Source organism: Echinops telfairi, unplaced genomic scaffold (genome assembly GCF_000313985.2).
Source record: "Echinops telfairi isolate 266 unplaced genomic scaffold, ASM31398v2 ScPeMD7_5592;HRSCAF=6446, whole genome shotgun sequence".
NCBI classification, from domain to species: domain Eukaryota; kingdom Metazoa; phylum Chordata; class Mammalia; order Afrosoricida; family Tenrecidae; genus Echinops; species Echinops telfairi.
Window position 1 is genome coordinate 27,315,305 of NW_022109491.1, and position 26,558 is coordinate 27,341,862.

The 26,558-nt window shown below is 56.3% G+C and overlaps 1 protein-coding gene across 2 annotated transcripts in view; it reads left to right on the top strand.

Moving 5' to 3' along the window:
• The window catches only part of SIRPA (signal regulatory protein alpha), a 46,597-nt gene that overhangs the window by 15,784 nt on the left and 4,255 nt on the right, over window positions 1–26,558 (top strand). Inside the window, exons 2-8 of one of the 2 annotated variants that reach the window (XM_045295192.1) lie at window positions 5,228–5,341; window positions 6,040–6,411; window positions 12,867–13,181; window positions 13,779–14,108; window positions 16,532–16,636; window positions 19,202–19,226; window positions 25,071–25,122. In XM_045295192.1, the coding sequence (XP_045151127.1) occupies window positions 5,290–5,341; window positions 6,040–6,411; window positions 12,867–13,181; window positions 13,779–14,108; window positions 16,532–16,636; window positions 19,202–19,226; window positions 25,071–25,122 (1,251 nt within the window). In that variant the 5' untranslated portion in view covers window positions 5,228–5,289. The remainder of the gene's footprint in view (window positions 1–5,227; window positions 5,342–6,039; window positions 6,412–12,866; window positions 13,182–13,778; window positions 14,109–16,531; window positions 16,637–19,201; window positions 19,227–25,070; window positions 25,123–26,558) is intronic. The other variant, XM_045295194.1, reaches the window with a different exon arrangement.

Here is a 26,558-nt window from a genome sequence, read left to right on the forward strand (position 1 = left end):
TTTAATTCACTGTTCGGGGTTTCCCTCCCAAGCAAGAAATGTTCACAGTCGTTTTTATTATTATATTTGAGACCTTGATTTATGTTTTACCCTAAAGTCGAAAGAAAACCTCTCCCTCTCTCCCCTCGTCCTACTTCCCACACAGACACCTTTGGGTGCTTTTCTCGCCAGACCATTGGTTCTCAACCTTCCTACTGCGGCAACCCTTTAATACAGCTCCTCATGCTGTGGTGATCCCCCAACCATAACATTATTTTCACTGCTACTTCATCGCTGTCATTTTGCTACTGTTATGAATTCAATGCCCCCTGTGAAAGGGTCGTTTGACCCCCAAAGGGGTCGCGACCCACAGGTTGAGAACTGCTGCTCTAGACCTTTTTCCTCAGTGCATTCAGTGGTTAGTCAGCAAATGTTTATTGAGCATCTACTCTGGGCCCAGCGGTCTCTCAGAAGCTGGAGAAACAGCTGTGAGCAAAGCATAGAATCCTTGGGGGGCGGTGCATGGAGCAATGAATACACAACAAGGCACGTACACATGAAGCTTTGTATCAAAACAAAACAAGCCCTATGAAGTTGCTTCTTGTTCATCTACTTTAGAAAATCAGAACAGAAGGGGGAAAAAAAGAAAAAAATCCCGTGAGATGTAGATTCATGATCCAAAGAAGTTGCATGGATAATACAGGCACTGCGTCAGAATTTGCATAAGACCCTGCAGTTGTTTAGATACATATGTGCGCCTACCTTATTGGCAAAATAGAATAAAACCTCATGCATATCATGCATTATTTTGTATTCTATACAAATATAGCTGTGTGGTTATATAATTGTATCATACAGATAGTTACACATAATGATATAAACAGGTAATAGTTTGAGTTTCCATAGTCACGATCATATGGAAATGACCGTTTCTCCTGCATCTTTTCTCTTCGGCATACTTAATCTTGAAAGAAAAAAGCAAAGCATAAATGGGAAAAAATCCCCTTATAAATCCATTCGTCAAAATTAATAACTGCTAATCCTTAACGTCATCTATGATTATTTTTTAATTAGAAGTTTGGGAACCCCGTTGGCAACAAGCACTGTTCTTGCCAGGTGTTCCCATGTCAGTCCTTGGAAGTCTACGGTCGGTTTTCGTGGCTGTAGACTTGGCCACCGTGTGGACTGGCTGCGATGGGTTCAACCAGGGTCCGTTCTTTGGATTCTAAAACAAACGAAATGCAGTGCCATCAACTCAATCCTGCCTCGTAGCAGCTCTGAGGACAGAGTAGACCGCTCCTTTGGGCTGCCAAGACAAATCTTTATGGGCGCTTCAGGTTTCTTTCCTGGAGTAGCTGGTGGGTTTGAACTGCTGACTTTGCCGTTAGCAGCCCCACGTGCAACCCACGCTGCCAGCAGGGCTCCCATCGGATGTGGAGCTTCTGTCGGGTTTTCCTCTTTGTGAGAACACCTGCCTGAAAGAAGCCCAATGTTTACACTTATCCTTAGTTACCTGATGGCATGACTTCGCCTTTTTTTGGCTCATTATGTGTTAACGACATCAACACTTTGATTGTAGTTCTCTTTGATGGAATCATAGCAGATTATTAGTTTGTTCCTAGGCGTTTCTCTTTTGTCTAAATGCTTTGCAGTGAGTACATTTTGTTTGCGCGATGGCCATCTCATTTAGAATTGTACCATCAGTGTTTCTCCCACGTCAGGGATAGGCCGTCATTCACTTAACCATTCCCTATCTCAGCCACTTGTCGGGCTCTCTTCCAGTTCTTTGAAGCTCCTTATGCAAAAGACACACTCCATCCTCCAGCGTACGTCCCGGGAAAAGGCCCAGTATGGACCAGCCCAGCCAGAGTGGCTGGTCATCAGTGTTCAGCCCTGGTACTTCCTGCCCCGCGCTTTCCCAGTAACTCAGTGCTGCTCAGTCGTGTCTGACGCAGGGCACCCCTGTGTGCTGCACAGTAAAACCAGACCTTTCAGAAGCAGAGCACCAGGCTTTTCTTCCGCAGCAAACCAGGTGGATTGAACGGCCCACCTTTCCATAAAAAGTCAAGGGCACACACAGGTGCCACCTGGGGACCTTAATAGGATGTCTCAGTACTGACTCCATCCAGCTACACCTGAGGAGAATGGCCTGCCCAGTCCCCCACTGGCCCTCTCCTCCCCCGCCAGGAGGTGCCGGCCAGGAGGTGCAGGCGAGCAGGAAATGGTGAGGTCAGCTCCGCTGGTGGGATGACCCCTGGTCCAGAGCCACAGGGGCGATTTTTAACAGGGCTGTTTATTTTCCAGAACAGACCCTGCAGAGAAAAAGAAAAGAAAGGGAGAAACCAGACCTCTGCTGGAAAACACACACACACACACACACACACACACACACACACACACACACACACACTCTCTCTCGCGCAGATTAAAATAATATTTGGCACTAACATCGCACTTCTAAAATTCTTCAAACGCTTTATAAACACTAGCTAATTAATTAAGCCGCCTAAATCTGGCTGCCGTTGGTGGAGAGAACCAGAGAGGAGCTAAAAAAAAAAAGGTTGGGACGGGTGGGGAGCCGGCCCTCCCGACTGCAGATTTTATTGTCGCTTGCCTGGGTGTGATTACAGGGCTCGGCAGAGCCACAAGAATAGCCCTGCTCCGACATGCCACTCGGCTGACTCCGCGGCTCCCCTCCCGCTCCCACCAACTGCTGACTCACAGCCCGGTGTGGTGTTATTGATAAGGATAATAATAACCGCCAGCTATTACCCTGGGTGTGGGCTGCTCACCCGGGCTCCGTGTCTGCACTCCCTGTCTCCTGGGAAAAAATGCCAGTCTGGGCTCCGTTTCACAAGAGGAGGTGAGAGAGGGGGTTGACACAGGATCCTAAAACAAGAGCAGCCCTCTCTCACTCCCTCCACAGTCACTGGGCGGAGTGTCTTACCTGGGGGCCTCCTGTGTGTGCCTGGAGTCCCTGGGTGGCGCAGGTAGGTAAGCACTCCACCATTCAACTGAAAGGCTGGCAGTTTGAACCCACCTAGAGGTGGCAAAGTGGGTTTATTCGGGCTGCTAAGCCCAAAGTTAGCAGTTCAAACCCACCAGCTGCTTCACAAGAGAAAGATGAGGTTTTCAGCCCCAGAAAAGTGCTGGGTCCTGTAGGGTCACTGTGCATCAGAATTGGCTCAATGGCCGTGAGTTTGAATTTGAGAGGCAGCTCTGAAGACCCAATAAGTCAGCCAACAAACGCATTGCCGTCAAGTCGTTTCTGAGTCAGAGCAACCTGTAGGACGGGAATGAGCCAGCCCTGTGGGTTTCCAAGACCGTAACTCTTGACGGAAGTACAAAGCCCCGTCTTTCTCCCATGGGTGGCTGTTGGTTTCAAACTGCCAACCTTATGCCTAGCATCTTGGGGCGTAGCCAGTAGGCCACCTGGAAATTGGCCTCCCAAAGGTCACACATCAAAGAACCGACTGCATACATGGCCCCACCAGGGATTGGGTCCACAGCAGCTATTTATTTTGCAGTGTTGGGGGTTGGCTTAGTGTGTGCCTGGGGGTCACGTACTTAATAACTTGCTAAACCGGAAGATTTAGGTTTACCAAGAATCACTTCAAAAAGAGTGGTGTTGGCAGCGTGGGATGCCTAGCAGGTCAGCAGTTCAAAACCCCCAGCTGCTCCGCGGGAGAAAGAGGAGGCTTTCTCCTCCACTAAGGAGTCTCAGAAACCCACCGGGGCAGCTCTGCCCTGCCCGTTAGGGTCGTTCTGAGTCGGCATGGACTCTGCAGCCATGTGTTTGGGTTTGGAGTTTGACAGGCTCCTCAGAAGGAAGGCCTGATGGCCTATGTTGGGAGAACCAGCTCCGGAAAGCCCAGGGGCGTCCTGGGATGCAGAGCCCACCCGCAGCCCCGATTCTGTTTGGCGCTGATTTTGGCTGTCGTGTCAGAGTTGCCCCGGGGAAGGGTTGGAGATAGCCTGCACGGACCTCACGTGCCAGTGGAGCGCCCGAGCATCGTGAGAATTCGTCTGTGTGATGGGAACAATGTAGATGCAGCCCTCAGGACTGGCCTGGGGGTATAGCCGCCCCCCCTTATGGGGATGAGGCCCAGAGCCTGCAATTCCAGCAGCATTTCCTGCCCGTCTGAAATGCCCATCACTGGGGTGGCCCAGGTTTCAGTGTGGCCTCTGATGCCACTGGGTGGATTCTTGTCGCTGCCTCCGTGCACCTGTGCTGCTTGTCTCTCTCTCACACCTGGACACTGGTGCCACGACCTTCACTCAGGTGATGTTGACCATGCCCCTGTCTCAGTGGACTTGGCTCCTCCCCTGTCTTGTGAAATGCAGTCTGGCACTCTGAGACGCCGCTCACCTGCCAGGAGAACTGAGGCCAAGGGCCAGCAGTCAGGAGACGGGAGTGAGGATGAGGGTGGGGCTGGGAAGGGAAGGAGACAGGAAGAGGGACAGGGGATGAGATCTGACCTCGGCCACAGGTCTTGCCCAGTGAGGACATGCTGGGATCTGTGGTCTGCCATTTCTTGGGCATCTGCAGCAGCCCTGATGGCTGTGCACAGCAGAGGTGCCAGCTCTGGTCAGGACTTGCCATGGTCGCATTGAGGGGCAGTGGACGACTGAGGATGGCCCCAGGTCACTTGAGCCCCACACATCAGTCTACCTCCACCCTGTCCTTGTCTGCTGATGCTGATTCCCCTTTCCCCCATCCCTCCTCATTGGCTCTTCCTGTCACCCCACTACCACCCCGCCTCTCTGAGGTCTCTCTCTCTCTCTGTGTCCCACTTTGTTGTCTATCTTCATGTCCTTTTTCCACACACCCCTCCCTCACCTGGCCCAGTGTTCACAGTCAGGCTCTGGGCTGTTCTCAGAGGTCCCTACACATCTCACATCAGCATCTTCCTGTGAGGTCATCATCCTGCCCAAGGCCTCCGCTCATTCCCCACACTCATCTGCCAGCACCCTGTCTCCTGCCTGCAAGTGGCCAGTGATCTGGACCTCAAGCTGCTCCCCACTGCCCAGCCTGGGAGCCCTGGATGCCTAGACCAGATGCAGTGCCCCGGGGCCCCACAGCCTGTTCACTGGGGGCTGGCCTCCAGGGATATCGGCAGGGCTGGTGGGTGACAGCTTAGCAGCAGCCCCTCCCACTAAGTCACTGTTGCCATCATGACAAGAACAGCCTCCCTGTGCCCAGCCAGGTGCTCGGGGACTTCTGTGTGTTTTCCTGTGTCCTTCTCAGGACAGAGCAGAGATGGGAGCATCATCCCATCTCCTAGAGAAGGAAGCAGTCACTCAGAACCCATGGAGAAGCTGATTCACATGGAAATGAGGGTCCAGCCAGGTTCCAAACCAGGTCTGATGGCTCCAGAGGCCACCTCTTCCTTTGATTCAACTTCTGCCTTAAACTTATTTTGTCCCCAGGAGAGTCCAGGTGGGGTCAGAAGAGGAAGGGGGAGGATCAGAGTAGGGCTCCCTCCCCTTTGCAGGGCTCCCTCTCCTGAGCAGCCCTCTGACCCACGCAGTCACTGAGTGATGCCTGGGGTTACAACCTACAAGACACCCTACCTCTCCCCACTGCTCCACAGCCTAGACTCCACACTGCTGAGCCCGGCTCCCTGCTGGGCAAGGTGTCCTGGGCCAGGCCACACACAAACCCTGAGCTCCTGCCCCAGCAAATCTCTTCCTCCCCCCTCACGCATCACCCCCCCTGACTGCCCCAAACACATACATACACACAGGCTGTGTCCTCTCCGGAAAAGCCAGGCCTCTGCCCTGGTCAATGCAGATGTGAACTGGGACGTGGCTCTCCACAGAGGATCAGCTTCCACTCAGGCTGGGCCCACACCCACTCTGTCAGCACGTTACCCCTGTGTGACTCCATGTACCTGTCTGTCTGGCATATAGGCTCATGGTGAGGATGCGTGAGATAGTCCAGAGAAGGAGCTGAGCACACGGGAGGGCAGGGCTTGCTCAGAGTGAGCTTTTTAGTGACTAACATTGGAGCACACAGGTTCGCAGGATGAGTAACGAACGGCCCTGTGTCCCCTGCAGGAGTGACAACAAGCCAGGAGGAGCTGCAGGTGATCCAACCTGAGACAGTGTCGGTCGCAGCTGGAGAGACGGTCACTCTGTCCTGCCAGCTCTCCTCTCTGCATCCTGTGGGGTCCATCAAGTGGTTCAGGGGGACTCTCCCAAATCGCCAGCTAATCTATGATTTCAAAGGAACCCAAGACAAAGGACACCTCTTCCTCCGAGTAAGAAACGCTTCAGACCCCACCAAGAGAGACAACTTGGACTTTTCCATCCGCATCAGTAACATCACCCCAGCCGACGCCGGCACCTACTACTGTGTGAAGTTCAGCAAAGGAAGCCCTGATGACAAGGAGCACAAGTCTGGTCCTGGGACTCGGGTGACAGTGAGTGGTGAGTACAGGGTGACCTGCCCCGTGTGACAGCTGCTCAGGACTGAGCCTCTGAGTTTGAGCAACAGCCCTCAGGGGTGCTGGTCCACAGCGTTCATATTCGGGGGCCCCCCCCTCAGTCCTTCCACCGACCAGGGGCTGAGGCCATGGGGTCCTGCTGTTTGCTCCAGGCCCCCAGCTGGAAGCAGGAGGAGAAAAGTCTGCTCCGGAGCCTGGTCCTTTCCAGTCCGGTTCCCGCAGAGCAGGGCACTGACAGCCTGGGAGCTCCAGGCACAGCAAACCCACCTCCTGCCCCAGCTCCTCCCTGCACCGTGCTCCTGTCTCCGTTACTGGACAGACGTGTGCTGAGGCCCTACTGTGTGCAGCTCTGCTCTCAGTGTCAGAAACAGCGAGAACGTGGGGAAGCTCTCCCCTCACAGAGCTTCCCTTCTCTCCCCTCAAAGGAGCAGAAGGTGGGCGGAGGGCAGGGAGAGGATGGGTGTCTTTATTTCACAGTCAAACACTTCTCAGGGAGGGAGAACCTGAGAGGCAGAGACCCACTGCTTGATGTTGAGCCTGGTTCGTGGTGGGGCCCAGAGGGCATCCATGGCCATGGGCTCTGATGGGAACCCCCTGGGATATAGGCGGACACCCCCAGTGAGCACAGAGATCCCATCAGTTCGGATGTCCCTCCACACAGAAATAAGCTCCCACCAGGGGACTCAGGAGTTACCCAGTTGAGGCAGCAAAGAAGACTCTCTTGGGGTGTTTTGCCAGAGACCCAGGATCCTCTTCCCAAAGCTTGGGTCTTGGAGTGAGGGCCCTAAAGGACCTCTAGATACGGCCTCTCCCAGCCCTGCCCAGAGACGGTTCCTGGTTCACAGACTGCTCTGTCCAGGGCTGCGCCGGGCGTGCAGTAATGCTGGATAAAAGTTTGTTGAATACAATCTCTGAGCAGGAATCATCGCTGCCTCTTTCCATCAATTCCCAAAGGCTGAGAAGGCCCCTCCCCCTGAGACCCCAGGTCTCTGGTGACTGGAAATCACTGTCAAACAACAGCCAGACCACTGTGTGCCCACCTTTTCTGTGTGGACGGCACGGGTGCTCTGTTCACAGTGACTGCGGGGCGCCGATGGCGTGGAAAGGGGCTCACTTTTCAGGCTTCTGTTGACAGGAATCTAAGCTGTCCCTAATCTTCAGGAAGTTCATGCAGCGCTGCTGGGGTGACCAGCGTGCCCCTTCCTACTCATGGGGCATCACTAAGGAAGAGAGGGAGGGCAGTTTAGCTGAGGTGAGGGCCAAACTCCGCTCAGACACTGCGACAAAGTGGAATCCCACAGCCCCACCCAGATGTGGGCGGGGTGGGAGAAAGGGAGCTGGGTTCTGATCCCACAGACGTTGCGGGCCCAGGGCTGAGGTCCCACAGGGCGGCCTTTCTCAGTGGGAGCCGGCACTGCAGCCTGTGTCTCAGCCTGACCCACCGCGGCTCTCTCCGCGTGGACGTCCTCCCTCTGCCTGCTGTCCTCCAGTCACGGCCTGGGGGAGGGGTAACGAGAGGACTCTCCCAGGTCCCCTGATGGCTTCACCTCTTAACCAGCTCTGAGAGGGAGGGGACCTGAGGCTCTGAGAGGGACCTGTCTGTGGGCAGCCAGGGGGCTCAGATGTGAACCCCAGTAGCTTGATTACCCAGCCCCTGCTCTCTGCAGCACCCCCTGTGCTGGTCGGGGTGTGGGGGATGCTCCATCCATCCCTGTTCCAAATGCTCGGGTCCTCTGTTTTGCAGCAAAAAAAAACAAAAACCAAACTCACTGCCATCGGGTGGATTCCAGCTCATAGTGACCCTCGAGGACAGGGTGGAACCGCCCCCATGGGTTTCTCTACAGGAGTAGAAAGCCGCATTGATCTCGCTCAGAGCAGCTTCTGGTTTCAAACTTCAGACCTTAGGTTTAGCAGCCCAACTTGTAACCACTACCCCACCAGGGCTCCTCCAGCAGCAATCAGCATTAAAAACTAAAAGTGACTGTCCCCAATGGGTGGAGGGTCTCCTTTATAACCTAGACCACACAGACACTACCACCAGCTCAGGGTGTGAGCCCCACCACCCTGCAAGAGGCTTCTCAGCAGCCTTGTAACCCCTGCGGCATCTTCCCCCCACTGTCCAGACCCAGCTCCCCCCTGTGCAACCGGGGAGCCAGCCAGTGCAGGACAGCAGTGATGGGACAGAGAGGGGTTTATATTCCGGTCCCACTTGGTCAGAAGCCCAGCCTCACGCATGTATCACTGCAGAGTAACCACCTGGGCACAGACCATGATGAGGGGCATGGCCAGCTGTAATGGCTGAAGCCAAGAGTGGCACAGGGTCAGTGTCAGGGTCCTGAAGGTGGCCATTCCCATGTGGTGGCCTGTGAAGACGGAGGCCCACAGGAAATTCCCACAGGGACACAGTCACTGTATCTTGGGAGCTCGTTGTTTAAATCTGCAGAGGGTGGCATCCATGGACCCCTTCTGGGAGAGCTGAAGAGAGGCGAGGCCCTTTGTGTAACGCACGCAGCACAGGCGGGCAGCAGACGGCCCAGGTGGAATTTCAGGTGTGCGACTTGGAAGCCTGGCTCCTCCTGTGTGCACTGGGCATAACCACGTCCCTGCACAGCATGAGGGATGAGCTGAGATTCGTGCTGGAACAGAACAACAACAAAACTATTGATGTTGCTCATTCTATTCATGGACACCCACTATGACAGAGGGGAGCTGCCCAGGGGTTTCCAAGGCTGCCATGTTTATAGAAACAGACCACTACGCCTTTCTCCCAGAGCAGCTGGTGGCTTTGACCCTGACTTCCTGGGTTCCAACCCCAGCTCTGCATATTCGTGGCTGTGACCTCAGACTAGTTATCACTCTGGGACTCTGTGTCCCCATCTGTCAAGGCCAGTTCCTCCCTGGGCTGCCAACCACAAGATCAGCAGTTCAAAACCACCAGCTGCTCTGTGGGAGAAAGACCACCCTTTCCCCTCTCATCTAAAGTTGGTCTCGGAAACCCTCAGTTCCCATTTCAGTTCTACCCTGCCCTATCGGGTCGCTGTGAGTCGGAATCAACTCGCTGCAGTGAGTTTGGGTTTCGAGACAGGATGCAAGGATTGGAAGATGAGATTGTCTGCTCGTGTAAGAGTCTCCCATCTCCGAATCCTATGAGCAGTTGCTTTGAGGTGGAATTTACTGGTGTGGCTGTGGGTTTGATAGCTACTTTTCTCTTTCAATGTTATGTCAGTCATGTGACCGGGCCAGGTCACATTTCCCCTGGAGGCCTCACATGTAAATGGGGGGTTTGGAGGTGAGGGGTCACCAGCTTAGTGGTTTCCATCCGGGCTGCTCACTAAACTCACCTGGGGCTCTTGAGCACAGCCCGAGACCCAGGCCCCACCCCTAGCACCCCTGAAGTCATACATCTGGCCTGGGCTGCTGTCAATCAGCCAGATGACTGAAATGCACAGCCAGGGCCGAGAGCCCCAGGCCACCGGTCTTCTGGGGACACAGAAGGAAAGTTGTGTTTTTTCCTGACAGGACGGTCCTTCCCCGGGGATCCGGGGCATCAGCCAGCTTTGCGGGTGGGTGCCTCTGGAGAGAGCACTCGTCAGTGACAGCTCATTGGAGCCTTTCGTCTCTGGGGTGAGGCGCGGGCACCCCACCCATGATTGTACCTCATGTGCCGAGAAGGGACTCCCACTGCTATGGCCACCGCAAAGGGACCCCCAGAGAAAGCCCCGCTCAGGTCCGAGACTCCGGAATTTCAACTAATCAGTCCAGCCACAGAACCTCGGCCTCTCAGGGCACCCCAGTGGCACAGAGGAAACCTCCCCTCCTCTCAGGCCGCTCCCAGCTCTGTGCAGAGCGGGGCTGGAGGACGACAGTGCCCGTATACCCCTCCACCAACTCGCTTCCCAAGGGGATTACTTTTAAAAGGGAGAATTGTAATGTGGGGGTTTCTACTGATTTTGCCGTGTGTGTATGTGTGTGTGTGCCTGTCTGTCTGTCTGTCGGTGGAAGCTGCAGAGGGTCCGTGTGGGGACTCTCTTTGGTGTTGCTTCTGTGCTTGTTTGCTTGTCCATCTCCCTGCCTAGAGCTGGGGTGGGGAGCCCTTTTTCTGCCAAGGGTCATTGGATATTTATAACCTCATTCTCCGGCCATGCTGGTCAAACGTTTAATTAATGTGATATCCTGGGGCGTAGCGGTTACATGTGAGGCTGCCAATGGCAAGGCCAGCAGTTCAAACCCACAGGAGATGCCTGCGGCTGTCTACTCCCATAAGGAGTGGCAGTCTTGGAAACCCACAGGTGGAGTTCCACCCTGCCCCGTCGGGTCCCCTGAGAGTTGCGGTGGATTGGTTGGCAGTGAGGTTGGTGGTTTTTGTTTTGTGTTTTCCATGTGATGGCCGACCTGCGTCTCTTTGGTAAGGCCTGTGACGTTCACTGGTATTGGTGCTTTGTCAGGACTTACACAGCCCTCGAGCCTGATCGTCTTCATCCCTGGCCTAGAGGTTAACAGATAATTTAAGGATGCGCAGGGGCCAGATAGTAAGACGCTCTCATTAATGAGTATTATTTATCAAGCACCTACTGTACGCCACCTCTAATCTCTCCAGGTTGCAGGTTGCTTTCACGTTGTACAGAAAAGGAGGGGAAGCACAGAGATGCTAAAATTCACTAGGCCAGGTGTGGGGTGAGCGCCACCACTGCCCACTGTGTGTACGTGTCCAGCACGTGCCTCTCTGAGCCCCAACCAGTAAATGAGACCCCTGTGGGCTCCTGTGCAGGGTTGGTGGGAGGATGGACGAGCGGAGGGGCTGGAGGGGTCAGCCCAGTGTCGGGTCCTAGAGCTCTCCATAGATGGTCACTGGCCATGCCATACTGTGCTCTTCGGGGACACCCTGGTAGCTGGGGTTCTCGTGACTTGATTCAAGTGACACCATCTGTACTGTGCCCTAAAATGTTCCATGCATGTTAGGGGCTGGGTTATATGTTCACAACTACAAGCATTGGTAACATTTGCTGGCCCAGAAAGGTGGCTCTCCTGTAAGACCCTCCCACAGGGAGGGACCGGATTCTGACCCTCGGGTTCCTGGATGTGGCCTGCCACTGGGAGGGCTTCTGGGCTTCGTCTCCATTATGTGTGTGTCTCGTGATCAATGGTTAAGAAATTGTCCTCGTGATAAAATTGGTGGTGATTTCTCACCACTCAGGGATCGCTGTTTTCCTCCCCAAACTGGCCCCCCAAAGACCCTAGGTCCAAAGAAACATTCCCTGCTTCCCATTTCTGGGCTTCACACAGGTTAAGCCCTGCTGGAGGACCGAATGAATGGAGGGCGAGAAATAATAAATGCCATCAGAGAGGGAAGCTCGGTGTCAGTGAGGTTGGAGTTAAGACTGTCTCTGCCCATTTGTTTCTAGTTAGCGTCTGTGTTAGTCTGGGTAGACTAGAGAAACAAATTCATAGACATGCTTCTGTATAGAAGAAAGAGCCTTATATACAAGAGCGATTGAATATTGAGAAACAGCCCAGCCCAGTCCAGATCAAGTCCATCAGTCTGATATTAGCCCATATGTCTGATAACAAGCTATAAATTCCTCTTCAGACTCACGAAGCACATGCAATGATGCCAAATGCAGGACGATCACAGGCTAGTGGGTGGAAAGTCTTGTGGATCCAGTAGCAGTGGAAGCATCTCAGTGCTGGCAGGGGTTTCCATGTGGGTCCTTCAGCTCCAGAACTCTACTGTAGCCCCATGTGTCTTGTCTGCAGAAATGTCTCACAGGGAGTTAGCCTGTGTCCCACCTCCCTAGCGCCTCCAAATGAGGTCATCAAACTGCGACCTGATTGACAGGCTAAACTCCACCCCTTCACTCTTAAGTCTCAAATTGACAATAGATGATGTAACGGCCACAGTGTCTTCTGTGCTTTGTCCACAGCAGAAGTGCTGGTCCTGCCTCGCCCCATCCTCGGCAGCCCCGGGAGGGGAGTCCCCATGGTCCCTCTTTACAGATGGGCTGCTCAGCTGGATCTTACTCTCACGCGGGTCTTGCTCTGCCACTGCTTCCCTGCACTTGCTGCTTTAAACGCTTTCTCTGAACTTGCAAGATTGGGGAGACCAGCTAGGAAGAGTTAGCACTGTCAGTAGTGACTTTATTCCGGAGCAGGAACTGGTGGGAGAAACATTGGAAGCAGAGGAAGGAGAGTGGACATTGGACTCCGGCCTGGAATCCCTTGTCAGCCCCCTGCTCGCCATCTGTCCCGGTCTGGTCCCTTCACCTCTTAGAGCCTCGTTCCCTGTTCCGTGAGATGAGGACAGTGATCGACGCCTCCCTCCTCATTTTATCACCAAGATTAGAGAGTGATTTGTGGGAAGAGTCTGAGCAATCCCACACACGTACCTTTCCTGGTGACCGTGCAATGATGTTTACAGCTGACACTCGCTCCTTCTTGTAGCCCAGCCCTCTGCCCCCCTGGTATTGGGCCCCTCGGCGAGGACCACACCTGGGCAGACAGTGAGCTTCACCTGCGAGTCGCACGGCTTCTCCCCCAGAGATGTCTCCCTGAAGTGGTTCAAAAATGGGAAAGAGCTCCCAGCCCTGCAGACCGAGGTGGTCCCGCTGGGCGACAGCGTCTCCTACAACATCTCCAGCAGGACCCAGGTGACGCTGACCACAGAGGATGTGCACTCTCAGGTCATCTGTGAGGTGGCCCACACTACCTTGCAGGGCTCTCTTCGTGGGACGGCCAACGTGTCTGAGACCATCCGAGGTAGATGACACACACCCCGCCCGCACCCTCACCTGCCCCCAAGCCTGCTCCCCAGGATTGCTCCAGGGCATGTTCTGCCTGGAATCCAAATCCTAATGGTCCCCACAATTGTGATAAACCTGCCAGGTGTCTGTCCACTGCCCGGCACTCTCACTAATTGTTCCGTTCATGACAGCTTCCAGTGGACTATCTTCCATGTGCCCAGCACAGTGCTGGGCAGTTCCATTTGTTTACCAACAGCAGCAGCATTTGTTGACTACCAAGCACGTGCTAAGCCCCTACAGGCTTTGTGCCTTTATGTATTCTGTTCCACTTATTGCATTCTGACTGCATGCAAGGTATTGTGCTTGCGAATTTCACTGATTATTGCCCTAATAGGAACTGTCAGTGCTTGGCCCCCTACTGTGTGCCACGCACTGTGCACAGGGATTCCGTGGGTGATGCACACAGGTTGTATAGTGTTTGAGCACCAGCTGCATGCCTGGCACTGTCCTCAGGGCTCTCCTTGCCAGGATGGTGGGAGATCACCAGTCCAGAGCCCCTGTCTGTGACCTGTCTGTTCCACAAGGTCAGAGCTTCTGCTCTGTGCTGTTTCAGTTGCACCCACTTTGGAGGCCTCCCAGCACCCCGTCCAAGAGAACCAGGTGAACGTCACCTGCCAGGTGAAGAAGTTCTACCCCAAGAACATAGACCTGACCTGGTTGGAGAACGGAAATGTGTCTCGAACCGAATCGGCCTCGCTCCTCACGGAGGACAAGGATGGGACGTATACCCTGAAGAGCTGGATCCTGGTGAACTCCTCTGCCCTCAGGGAGGATGTGGTGCTCACCTGCCAGGTGGTGCACGACGGGCAGCCCGCAGTCACCAGAGAGCAGACCCTGAAGGCCCCTGTCCACACGAAGCCGGAGAGCACAGAGCAAAACCCCGGTGAGGCCCCCACCCTGCCCCACCCGGCTCTTTGGTCAAGCATGTCTAAGTCTACTGTGTTAATGCTGTCATGGTCACTCATGCTTGTTGTGGTTAAGGGCCATCGGGTCAGCTCAGACCTGTCGCTACCCCGTGCGACAGTCTGGGGGGGTTCAGGCTTTGCTCTTGATGGGGAGGGAGCTCCAGGTGTAGCTCTGACCTTTCAGTGAACAGCCATGGCTTTACCCGTGCACCTGCTGGTCTCTTCCATGCACGCTTCTGATAATCTCCCCCCACACCCAGCCCAACCCAACACACCTGCAGGGTTAAAATGCCCCGCAGGGTTGCCAAGGAAGCGGGCCACCACACGGTTCTCCTGAGCAGCAGCTGGGGGCTTGAACCTCTGACCTTCACGCGCTTTAATCACTGCACCACCAGTGTTCCTTCGAGAGTCACCTCCCCCTCTCATGCCGCCTAGTCCCTCCCGACTCAGAGCCGCCCCATAGGGCACAAACCACTGTGACTGTTGGAAGGAGTAGAAAGCCTCATCTTTCTCCCGAGGAGTGGCTGGTGGTTTCGAACTGCTGACCTTGTGGTTAGCAGCTCAACTCCTCACCACTATGCCAGCAGGCCCCTATGAGAGCAACCTGGAGGCTTGCAACTACAACACAGATTAAGGGGTTTCCCCGAAATCCCACTGTCCATGGGCTGCCAGCACTGTAAGAGTTTGGTCCATACTTTTGTGAAAGTTAACGTTAGAAGGAAGCAAAGGGGAAGCAAGAGGAGGGAGGGAGAGCGGGAGAGGACTCTTCCTGTCCATAGCACCCTGCCCCTGGAAGCTCACTGAATAATGACCACTTTCCCAGGCCCATGTCCCCCCATCTCTTACTCCCAGCCCAAGGCCTCTCTCTGTAACCTCTGCACGCCTGTCTCCAGGGCCCATCCAGACTTTCAACAGGAGGGGGGTTCATTCAGGGTGTTTGCCCGTTGGACCGCTAGTGCTGCAAAGAGTGCCCTTGTACCTAGATTTCTCACGTGGGACTCTTCTGTGGGTGGCTCCCCAAAGGGCATCGCTCGTTGGAGACACTCCTGTTGTAAGCTGGTGATAACGCTGCCGTGCTGTCCCCTGAAAGCGTTGTACTGGTGTCCTGCCCTGGGCGAGCACGCGAGAGGCCCTCATCATTGGTCAGCATGGTGGCACCTAGCTGGCACTCAGGGCCCAGTTGCGTGCTCCTGCTGCCCCCAACACGGCGGATGCCGGGATGTAGAAAAATCTTTGAAGGGCTGAGGTGTGAGGCCGTTTCTGTCCTTAGTGCACCCTCCAAGGGAAACCAGTTGTTTGGCCCCAACTCACGGCGACCCCCTCTGTGTTGGAGTTACCCTGGGGTTTTAGGGGCTGAGTTATTGGAATGTGTTTGTCAGGTCTTTCTTTCGAGGACCTCTGGTGGACCCAGGTCTCCGGGCTTTTGTCTAGCAACCCAGTGCGTGAAGCCTTGGAGCCTTGCCCAGGTGGCCGGCGATTTCGATGCAGGTTTTCATGGGATGAGCGTGGCTGTCCACTGGGGCTCCAGCAGAAGACTGCTGTGTGACCTTGGGCAAGTCAGTGCCCCTCTCTGGGCCTCCACTTATCTCCCAAGCGTGTTGGAGGGGATGAGTCCTTCAGCTCTGAGTCTGGGCTCTGAGGGCAGTGGCTGCCTGGTTCAGCACGGTCAGCTTCAGGGTCAGGCACAAGACAGACCCTCAATGAGCACTTGTCAGAAGAATGAAAGGGTTGGTGGGCCGGCTGGTTGGTGATGGCCCGCTAACAAGAGGATGTTGGGGTCCGGGAGACTTCCCAAAGTTACACAGCGAGTAAGAGTGCTGGGTGGGGGCTGCGTCTGGCTAACTACTGTGCACAAGTCTAGAATCCCTGCCCGGTGCCCTGGACCGGCCTGGGAGCCAAACCCTGTCTCTTTCATTCTTAGACACCCCCCCTCCTACAGAGCCAGCTCTGGGGGGGTCTGGTGGTTTTAGCATCAGTTTCCTGCTCCTCACTGGTCTCTCCCCCACTCCCCATAACCCTCCTCCTTCCTCACACTCAATGGGGCTTCGGCCTTTGGGATGCCCGTGCATGGCGGTGCCTGCAGCGTGGGTCACTCCAGATGCAAAGGGCCGGTTTCCGTTCCTCACTGTGGGGTTTCTGCCCATGTCCTGCCGCCGGGACACCCCCGCCATCCTCCCGGGATGTGGACTGTCATTCTGCACAGCTCAGGAGGGACCCACCAGCGGGGATGTGCGTGCAGGGGCCCTGGGCAGCTGGGAACATCTGGGAACGGCCAACCAGATGCTCTGGGCCCAGGAAGCCTGTTTGGTGATGAGGGGAAGGGGAGAGGGTGGGGGGAGCGGCTTTCACCGTGTGTCTGTGCTCCGTTGAACATGAAGGCTCTATTCCGTGTGACCCCCAGACGGCCAGAATAAGGGCATCTTCATTGCTGTGGGCGTGGTGTGTGCCTTGCTGGTGGCCCTGGTGATGGCAGCCCTCTACCTCCTCCGCATCCGGCAGAAGAAAGGTGAGTGAACTCCTCAAAGCTCCCACCCCAAGCATCCCCCACCCCCCTGAGTATTGCCCTGGACCGGGCCTCCAGGGGGAGGGGCCACTAGAGCGCTCAGGGCAGGAGCACGTCCAGTTAGTCTGAGAAATCATCCAGAGGCAGCCGGGAGGGGCCTGGGCAGCAGCTTCACCAGGTTGGACCTGGGTTGCCACTCCCGGGGCTTTCCTCTCGTGGTTGCAAATTGGTCTTGGGTCCTCAGTGGACCACCGGCCGAGGGAGGGGCCAGGGGATCCCAAGCCCTCTTCTCTCCTGTCTCAGGGAAGGAGGAGTTAGGGTTTCCCAGGCACCCCCGGGCCGCCTTCCCAGACTCGGGGTGGGCGTGGGGGGACGAAATGGCTAACTAGGAGCCCAGTGGCAGGTCTGTTGCCAGCATTAGCTCCCAGTGGGGCTCAGAAGCTCTGACATAGCCGTCTACGCCGCAGTGAGCAGCCGTGTAGCTGTACGGCAGGGTAAGGCTTCCTGTCTTGTTTTTGTGTCTGTGGCGGTGGGGAGTGGGCCTTGGGGGGACACTGTTGCTATGGAAAGGCTTGACTTCGGGGTCACGTCCGCCCGGAGTGCCAGGCTTTTGTAACCAGCTCCGAACCATCAGTCAGGGCTCCCTGGGTTTCAGTTTGCTCATCTGTAACATGGGTACAGCCATGCCGACCTCGGAGGGTGGTTACGAGACCCAAATACACGCCTGTTAGGAGCCGGTCGGATGCCTCCTGGGACTTGAGTACATGCGTGGTTTCTCTCTTGTCTGCAGGACGACCGTTCTAAATATTCCTGAAACAGGTTTGACAGGGAGAGAGAGACATTTCCCATCGCACCAGAATTAGCCATAAAACCGAACATCAGTTTCTGTCCGAGTCTCCAGTGAGCGCCCCAGCGTGCAGTGAAGCCTGGCCTGAGCTAACCCTCTGCCCCGGGCCAGGCAGGCTGCCACATCAGCCCTGTACCCCTCCAGCTCTCCCCTGAAGTTCAAGAGCCCCATCCAGGAGGACTCCTCCTCAAGGGCCCCCCCACAGGAGGGGTGGCGAGGCAGGGCCCCTGGCTCCCAGGGTGACCGACCAGCCCACCTGATGGAGCCTTCCCCGCAGCCCCTGACTGAAGCCCCCTGACACAGTGCCCTGGCTCGTTGGGCATGAAGTTGGGAGAGAGGCAGCTACTGCCTGGGTGGCAGGCATTTGTCCACAGAGCCCGGCTCCAGTGGCCTAATGATTGGCCTTCCTGGGCCCAGAGTCCACCACTGACCTCTAAGGTGGCATGACTCGCCCCAGCTTACAGGGGAAGAGCCAGGCAGGGGAGTATTCTGAAACTTCCCAGACGTCACAGCTGGGATGTGGTGGAACCAGTATTCCAGGCCACGCAGGGGGTTGGCCAGGGACCACACGTGTTACCTCTCTGACTACCACCTGCCCCCTGTGGAGGCACCCTTTTCCCCTGTGGGGCTCCGGAAGGGCCCGCCCCTCATCTTCCACACAGTAATGCCCGTGGAATGCCCTGATGTCAGCTCGCCACTTAGCAACTGTGTGCTCTTGTCCTCTGTGTAAAACTGGGGTGACTAGAGTTCCAATGGGTCACCAGAGTCCCATGTGTTCCAATGCTTTGTGACCCATGGCCTCCAGGTAGAGGGTAGATGCTGAGCCAGAACCCCCCCACACACACCTGGAACACACCCCCTTGGTTCCCACAGCCGCCCGGGCACAGGGGCTAAGCTGGCATCAAGAAGCCCCATGAGGGGGCAGCCTACCGCCTGCTGGTGCTTGGAGCCGGGTACCTCGCAGTGTGCGTTTTAATTACAGTTTGACAGTGAATGGGTATCACCTGGCTGCTGAACCCCAGAGGCTGGCTTCTCAGGGGTGCCCCATGTCACAGGTTTAAAACCTCTGAACCACACGGGGCTTTTTCTTCCCTCCAAAGAGGGAGACAGTGGTACATCCTTACAGTAGATGCCAGCCCAACACCACGAGTCTGAGAGGAGAAATTTGTGCACCCGGGTCACACGATGTGTGTGAGGGCGAGGTGGAGCTAGGGTTCGAGCCTCGGGCCGCGTGAGACCCAGCCCACCATGCGGGTCTCCCACTGGGGCCTGGGCTTGCTCCTGTAACTGCCTGATTCATGGCGACCTCCACCCGACAGGGTCAGACCGCCACACACCATGGGGTCACGTGGGTGGATTTTTCAGAAGTAGAAAGGCCAGGCCTTTCTTCCTAGTCTGTCTTGTCTTCACCAGGGCTAGCTGTCGGGCTGCCTTTAAAGTGTGGGGTTGGCTGAGGAGGGAGGCCCGCACCCAGGCCGGGTACCTGGCTCCTCGCAGGCTGGAGGCGGCTTTGGGATCTGACCCATGGCGGCTCCCAGCGGAGTATAAGCAGCTGTGGCCTCCTGGCTGGGTCGATGGACCGCCCAGTGAGGGTCTCATCTGACCATTCCTCCCACCCAGCCCTGAAGACAGACCCTTTGGTTGGGGGTGGGGGGAACACATCCCTGAGTAGAAAAGTGAGCGTGCAAGTGAAACCACAATTTTGTTTTTTTCTCTTCCAGCCAAGGGCTCCACATCCTCAACCAGGTGAGTGCATCCCGACCCCGGGCGATTTCCGGTTACAGCCCGCTCTGCCATGTCCGCAACCTGCCCTCGCTTCTGTCTGCGGTGTGCACGGGTTCCCGTGCCTTGCCTTTGGCACCGCCTCAAGCCTGGGCTGGCTTCCTTGCAGCTACTCAGGACCCAGGCATGACATCAGCCGCTGATTTACGCTGGTGGTCCTTATCCGCTGAGTCCCCCCTGGGTGCCAGCTCCGCCTGGGTGCTGGGGACTCGGCAGGGGACAGACAGCCTCCCAGGCCTGCAGGGGGATGGAGGGGAGTGGGCTGACTGAGGCACTAGTGAGGGAGGAAGGCAGACAGGGACGAGGGAGCCAAGTGCTACGGAACGCCCTGCCCGTGTCCTGAAAGGAAGGCTCAGACGCAGCAAGGGGGTGAGAGTAATGGGCCAGGGCCTTGGGGGAAGGAGGCGCCTCTGAAGAGGTGATGGGGACAGGGACCTGAAGCTGAGGGGCTACGATGGGGAGGGGCACACTGGGTGGGAGATCAGCCCCTGCGAAGGCCTTGGGGGTGGGTGGGGGTAGGTGGACATAAGGGGCAGGGGCATGGGACGCACCGTCTCTATCTGAAGCCCTTGTGGCCAGACATGCTACTAATTTAGACTTTCCTCCCTTTCGGGAAGGTCTCGGGTCACCCCCAGCAAGAAAGGGGCCACTCCCATAGGCTCCCACGGAGGTGTGTTTACACAGAATATGCGATCATCCGTATGCAGGGGAAATAAGAGCTAAATGGGCAGCATGCGTTCAGCTAGGCTTTGCCATTGCATGGGTTTAGGGACTCTCAATAATCTAAGGAGCACTGGACATGTGGTGGGTTCAGCATTGGATGACTAACCTCAGGGTCGGCCGTTCAAACCCATCAGTTACTCCAAGGGAAAAAGACGAGGCCGTCAGTGCCCGTAAAGATCACAGTGCTTGGAAACCCTAACAAGCAGCTCCGCTGTGTCCTCCCACATCCCGGCGAGTCCAGCTTGACTCGGTGGCAGCAGGTTGTGGTGTCCCGAGGGCAGAGGGCATTCCTGTCCCATCAGTGTGCTCATAGGACCACTCCCCTGTCCCCATAGTCCATCCCCACCCTCCTGAGGGCAGGGCCCACCCTTTGGCACCTCCTCAAGCCTGGGCTGGTTTCCCTGCAAGCTGTGCTTTCCGGAACCTCACAGCTAACCTGAGGGCCCTGCCCACCCCCTCATAGTCACTGCTACACCTGGCCCTGGCCCCTAGACCGGGATACCAAAAAACACACCAACCACTGTCCTGAGTCAATTCCCACTTCCAGGTTTCCACGGCCATAAGTCCTCACGGGAGCAGTCAGTTCTCTGAGGAGCGAGTGGCTGGTGTGTTTGAACCGCCACCTTAGTGGTTAGCAGCCCAATGCCTCCCCCACAGTACAATGGAGGGCTCCTCTAAAATGGGAAAGTGCTCCGCAAGTGCTGGGTGAACGAATGGCACTGCTCCCCGACCACTGCAGCTCGCCCATCTCCATTCTCTGCTGGCTCCGTGGCCCCAAACAGAGAGGAATCACTCCCTGGTTTTATTTTTGTTATTTATCGTCCAGGCTGATGTTTTTACAAGTCTTATCTCTCCCGTTGGGCAGTGGATTTCTGAAAGAAAGGGGTAGCGTCAATAGCAATCATAGATGCAGCCAACGTTTATTGAGCCTTTATGGCATCCGGTCCCTGGTCTGCGCCCTTCCATACATTAATCCATCAATGGTCCAATTACCCTATGAAGCCCTGTGCTGACTGACCATCCTTCCTTTGTAGAGCTGCTGCGTTTGTCACACCTGAGTGTGATTCTAAACTGCAAACTTAGTTTGATTCTAAACTGCATTTCCAGCGAGTCCTCTGGTGGTACGGATGCTGCTGGCCCCGGGCCCACTCTTGGAGAACCCTTGTTCTGGAAGCTCAACGCCTAGGGACCTCTGAGGCTATAAATCTTTTCCAAGAGCAGCCAGCCTCACCTTTTGCCCTGTGAAGCAGCCGATGGGTTCGAACTGCTGACCTTGCAATTAGCAAATGGGATCATCTTTAGCCAAACTCAACTCGAGAGCAGCAAGTTTAGCTTGGTTCTGGAAGCTTCTTGTTGGCTGCCTTCAAGTCGATTCCAACACCTGGCCGCCCCCACGTAGGTAGAGTAGATCCGCTGCGTAGGTAGAGTAGATCCACTGCGTAGGTAGAGTAGATCCACTGCGTAGTATTTAAGGCTGTGACTTCTCAGAAGCAGATCACCGCACCTGTGTTCTGAGGCACCACGAGGTCGGCTCAAACCTCGGACCTTTCGGCTTGTAAGGAAGCCAGCATTTCATCATTGTGCCGCTCTGGGATGCACCAGAGCGTATTAATTTCCCCATTATATGGTGGAGGAAACAGGCCCAGGGAAGTCCTGCCATAAAGAAGTGGTAGGAAGTCCATGTGCTAAAACTCAACTCTGTCCTCCTGACACGGGAGCGGGCGCTTTCCTCCCTGCTCGTAGCTTCCTGCGGCCCATGTCATCTTCCCCAGAGAAGCCAGCCGTTTTCAGCCTGTTTTTCATTTTTGCAACACGAGCCTGCCGAGGGAGTCACGAGAGGCACGCGCTCTTTCATCTCGCTAAACCAAAGTGGCCGCTAGTGAGCGGGCATGGTGGCTTCCCTCACAGAGACCGGCCTCAGCGTCCGCATGTTGAGATCAGACGCTTTCCAGAGGACGCTGGCTGCCCATTGGTAGCCTCCGTGCCCATCTGGGCCTGGGGGTGGGAAGCAGGGAGATGCTGCCCCGCCACAGCAGCTCAAAGCTCAAAGGGCCCTTCTGGGGGCCCAGAGGGCTTGGCGCTCCCACTCCCTCCCAGGGCTAGGAATGAACGTAGAGGCAGAACACTGTCTGTAATCTTCTCCGGCTCAGACAAGAGAGAGAAAAATGTGTCTCTGCCTCCTTAATTGGGCACTAGGGCTCATTCAGCTACCCGTGCGCTCACTTGTCAGACATTCACCGCGCTGATTCCTGGCATATTTAGGGCTTCCCTGAACCTTTCATGTTTGTATCTGCGTTAGCGCAGCGCAGGGCCAGGCCTGGAGCTGGTGACTGCAAAGGGGAACAAAGAAGACATGTGCCCCGTGTCCTGGCCCCGGTGTCACAGTGGGGAACACCGTTCATGCATTCATTCATTCATTCATTCAGCAAGTATTTCCACCGGGCCAGCCTTGTGCTAGTCCCACCCAAGTTTCTGGGGCTTCAGTGCCAGGCTGACTTACCATTTCACCCTCTTGGGTAAGCATCTCATACTGGGCTGGGCTGGCTGGGAGGCCCCTCAGTTCTAAACCAGCTAACTTGTCTTCCTATTTCGTTTATGTAACATAATGGTCTGTCTATCCGCCTGCCTGCTGTGCTTCCTCACCAGATAGGCCAGGTGCACAAGAGGTGACTTGGAATGGCCGCCAGACAGACAATTCCAGGGCCTTTGCACACCTGGTCCTCCCTGCTTCTCCATCTACCTCGATCCCTCTCTCCCTCAGACACCTGTTCCAAGAGCCCTTGTTCTGCACACCTTCACTGACCACTCCAAGCCCCCTGACTCCACTCTCCAAACCCCATCCCTTGAACCCCATTCTCTGGGACCTGGAGCGCTCCTGCCCACATGGCCCTCACTCGAGGGTCACCCCATCTGCTGGGAGATTAAGGAATGAGGTCATGCGGGGGGGCTGAGGCAGGAAAGGGAAGCCGAGCGAGGGGCTGGACTGGTGGCGGGTCAGGAAAGGCTTGCCTTTCTGCAGAGATGACCTTTAAAGACCACTGCAGGAAGGACGAGCTGTCTCTAGGGCTGGAGTGGGCCAGCTGAGTGGAAAGCTGGGCCCTGGGCTCTGTTGAGGCAGCACTGAGAAGGTCAAGGCAGCCTGAGAAGAGGAGGGCGGGGAGACTCGTTGGGGCTGGGGGGTGTCATGCAGGGTTCGCAACAGGAGCCCCAGGGGTGGGTGATTTTGAGCAGAATGGTGACATGGCACCGTGTTGTCACGGGACCGTGGAGGGCAGAGGGGCAGACACGGGATCTGGCAGCCTGTTTGCAGAGAGGCCTCTGCAGGTCTCGGGACTGTCAGATGGGAGAGAAGACACAGAGGTCGGGGCGGGATCATTCCGTTGATGCTGAGCACGGGGACGAATGGTGGTGGAGCTGTCCCCAAGATGGGGAAGTAAGCAGGGAGGGACGGCCAGTGCTGGAAAATGAGTCCTTGACCTGAAATAGTGACAGAGAGGAGCCTGGGGGGCAGGGGGTCGGGGTGCAGTCAGTGCCCTTTCCAAACAAAGAGGAAGAGGCCGAGGGAGGTAGACAAGGAAGCAGGGAGGACTGAGTGTGTGAAGGCCCGGGACCACCTGTCAGACGGTCATTGCAAGTCACCTCTTTTCAAACCTGGCTATCTGGTGAGGAAGCTCAGCGGGCACACGGTCATTTGAACCAGATAGATAAATACACGGACAAGGAGAGGCCTCCCAGCCAGCCCAGGGCGTTCTCCCAAGTAGGCCACGCCACAGTAGTTGGGTCTTGAAGGATAAACAGGAATGAATTCACCCAGAGGAGGAAAACGGCCCAGGTCAGCCCAGGCGATGGTTGAAGCATGCAGTGCGTGTGCGAACCTCATTGCAGGGGTGGGGGCATGAATGAGCCTGCAGGGGTGAGGGGTGGGGGCCTTATGAGCAGGACTGGAAGTGGGTTTGAACCATGGACGTGTTTGCCGCTGGTGGGAGTTGGAGGTGCCTGATCCCCTGCCAGACATGCCCCCTCCAGGTCGACTGTCTCCCTGGACTCGTGGGTTTTCTGGCATGGCCCCAGAACTGGCTTCCCAGACAAGCATGCATGCCACCCCGACGGAAAACCTGCCCTGAGCCCCGGAGCTCAGCACTGACCTTATCCCAGCTCGTCTCGGGGGTTGCCAGAGCATACATTGGTAGAGCCTTGCTCACCACCTTGACCCCCCAAGTGAGCCATGCGTGAGCCACGCCCGGCCTCTGGGTCCAGCATCAGATCAGGACAGGCCGCTGGGCGAAACCAAGACGTCTCGGCTGATAGTCTGCCTTGTTCTTTTCCCCAATCCCTCTCATCCTGCGTCCGTGTCTCCAATAGCATTTGGGGGCCACGGGCAGCAAGACAGGGGGGAAGACCGGGGGGACCTGCTGGCATCTCCCCTGGGTTCCCTTCCAGGGTCCCCCACGCCCCTCTCACAGCTGAGCTCTTTCCATTGCGGGCTCTGCTTTTTTCCCTTATCATTTTAATGTAATCATTCGCCATAAGAAATGTCTCCTTAGAAACCTTGTAAAGCTGTCTCCGGGAGCTTCCCCTTGGGCCCGCCTCCCCCCTGTCCCCTCCTTTCCTAGACCAATCCCAGTCGGCAGAGCTGTGTGGGGGAAGCTTTTTCAGTGTCAGATGATAACGGGGAACACAAGCCCCGCCCCGAGGTAAAAGCGGAGGAGGCCCGCTGTCCCTGTTCGTGACCTGTGCGTGCCGCAAGCTCCTAACCAAAGTGCTGCATGGCTCGCCCCTCCCGCCTGCAGCGTGTGGAACAGCCAAGGCAGCCACAGCTTCCACGGCACCGTGGGCTCTTTTTTTCTTTTATGAGGTCCTTGCCACTAAAACGACAGTGCGTCGTCTAAAGCAGGCTCCCGCCCTCTTTTTTTTTTTTTTAATTTAAACTGAGCTTGTCCCCTTCTAGCGTCTGGTGAGCAGCTGTCTGTCGGTCCGGAGTGTGCCCCGTATAGGAAGTGGAACTTCTCTGTGGTGGCTCCCTGTTTGTAGGAGCACGTGGCGGCGGGGAGGGTATGTTGATCTGTGTCTCTCTTTCCCGTTTAGGTTGCATGAGCCTGAGAAGAATGCCAGAGAAGTAACCCAGGTACAGTCCTTGGTGAGACACCCTTCCGGGGGAACCGAGCTGGTGTGACTGCCGCAGATAACCTGTTCTAAATTAAGACGTGCTCCCTTGCCCGAGTGGAGGGAGCCTTACATTCCTCACCCCCTCCACCAGTCCTCCCCTGCTCCCCCTCTCTGCTCCAACCAGCCAAGGCATCAGCCCCGGGCTCCTAACTCGGAGGGAGGCCAGGGGGGGCTCCCTCACGCACACCTCCAGGGGGCACCAGTCACAATGGTTCCTATGGAAGGGGTGCCCTGGAGTCGGGCTACAGCCAGCCCCAGTGTGCACTGGGCCTTCCAGCCTCGGTCTGTGTGCCCAGGGGCCTCATCTCTGGCTCCCCTACCACGGCCACATCAGCCACCTCACCCCGAGTCAGCATGACAAAGCGCTGCCACAGTCCCATAAGCCTGTGTCAAGGGGACGACCCTTGTCGTTCATTACCCTAGGCAAGGGCACCCCTCCCTCCAGCCGAGGAGATTGCTCAAGACAGCAGCGGTGTGGCTGGCCTGTTTCCGAGAAGCAGGCCTGCTAATCACCAGCTGACTGTCAAAGCCTCAGGGGCAGAGGGCTCCTCGGCGGCTTGTCAGGAGACAGGCCCTGCTCTGAACCCAGGGAGGAGAGCACCAGCTGTCCTTGACACCTCCCGGGTGCTTGTCATCGGTCCGGGAGGGATCTGCGCGGGCGGGAGGCAGGCAGGCAGGCTGGTGAAAGGCTCACCCTGCGCCGGCCCAAGCACCCAGGCCTGCTCTGCCGACCCAGTGCCGCCTGCCCTGAGTCTTGGCCTCCCAGACATTGGGCTCCGGAGGAAAGGCACAGTGGTTTCCAGTGATGGAGACAAGAGTGGGGCTTTCTCCCCCAAGCACTCCGTATTTTACTTCCAGATCTCCTCCTGGAACTTTCCAGGGGCAGGGTGATGGGGAGAGTTGGTCACTGAAGCCTGGCTAAAGCTCCCCTTCAGCCAAGGTGTGCTTACTCAGCACCTACTACATGCCCGCCCCCATGGGGCCTGTAGTAAGGACGTCACACCCGGCTCTTGGGAGCTGTGGCCAAGGGTCTGATTCCCAAGGCTAGATGCCAGCCTTGCCCGGAATGGCTGTGCTGCTAAGGCATTTCTTGGTGAGAAGGGAGGGGAGTGTGGATGGTGGTCTGAGACAGAAGCTCTGGGGTAAGAGAACTTCAGAATCAAGAGGCTGGTTCTCTCCAGCTGCGTGACTTGTGCCAAGTTAGTTTACCTCCCTGGGCTTTGGCTTCTTCACCTGTGTAATGGGGTTGACAGTTCTACTCCCAGAAGAGCCACAGTCTCAGAGGACGCACAGGGGCACTTCTGCCCTGTCCTAGAGGGTCGTTTTGAGTGTGAATGGACTCGAGTGAGGTTTCTGAGCAGGGCTGTGCTGCCACCTGGATGTGGTGATAGGTGTGTGTGTGGTGGG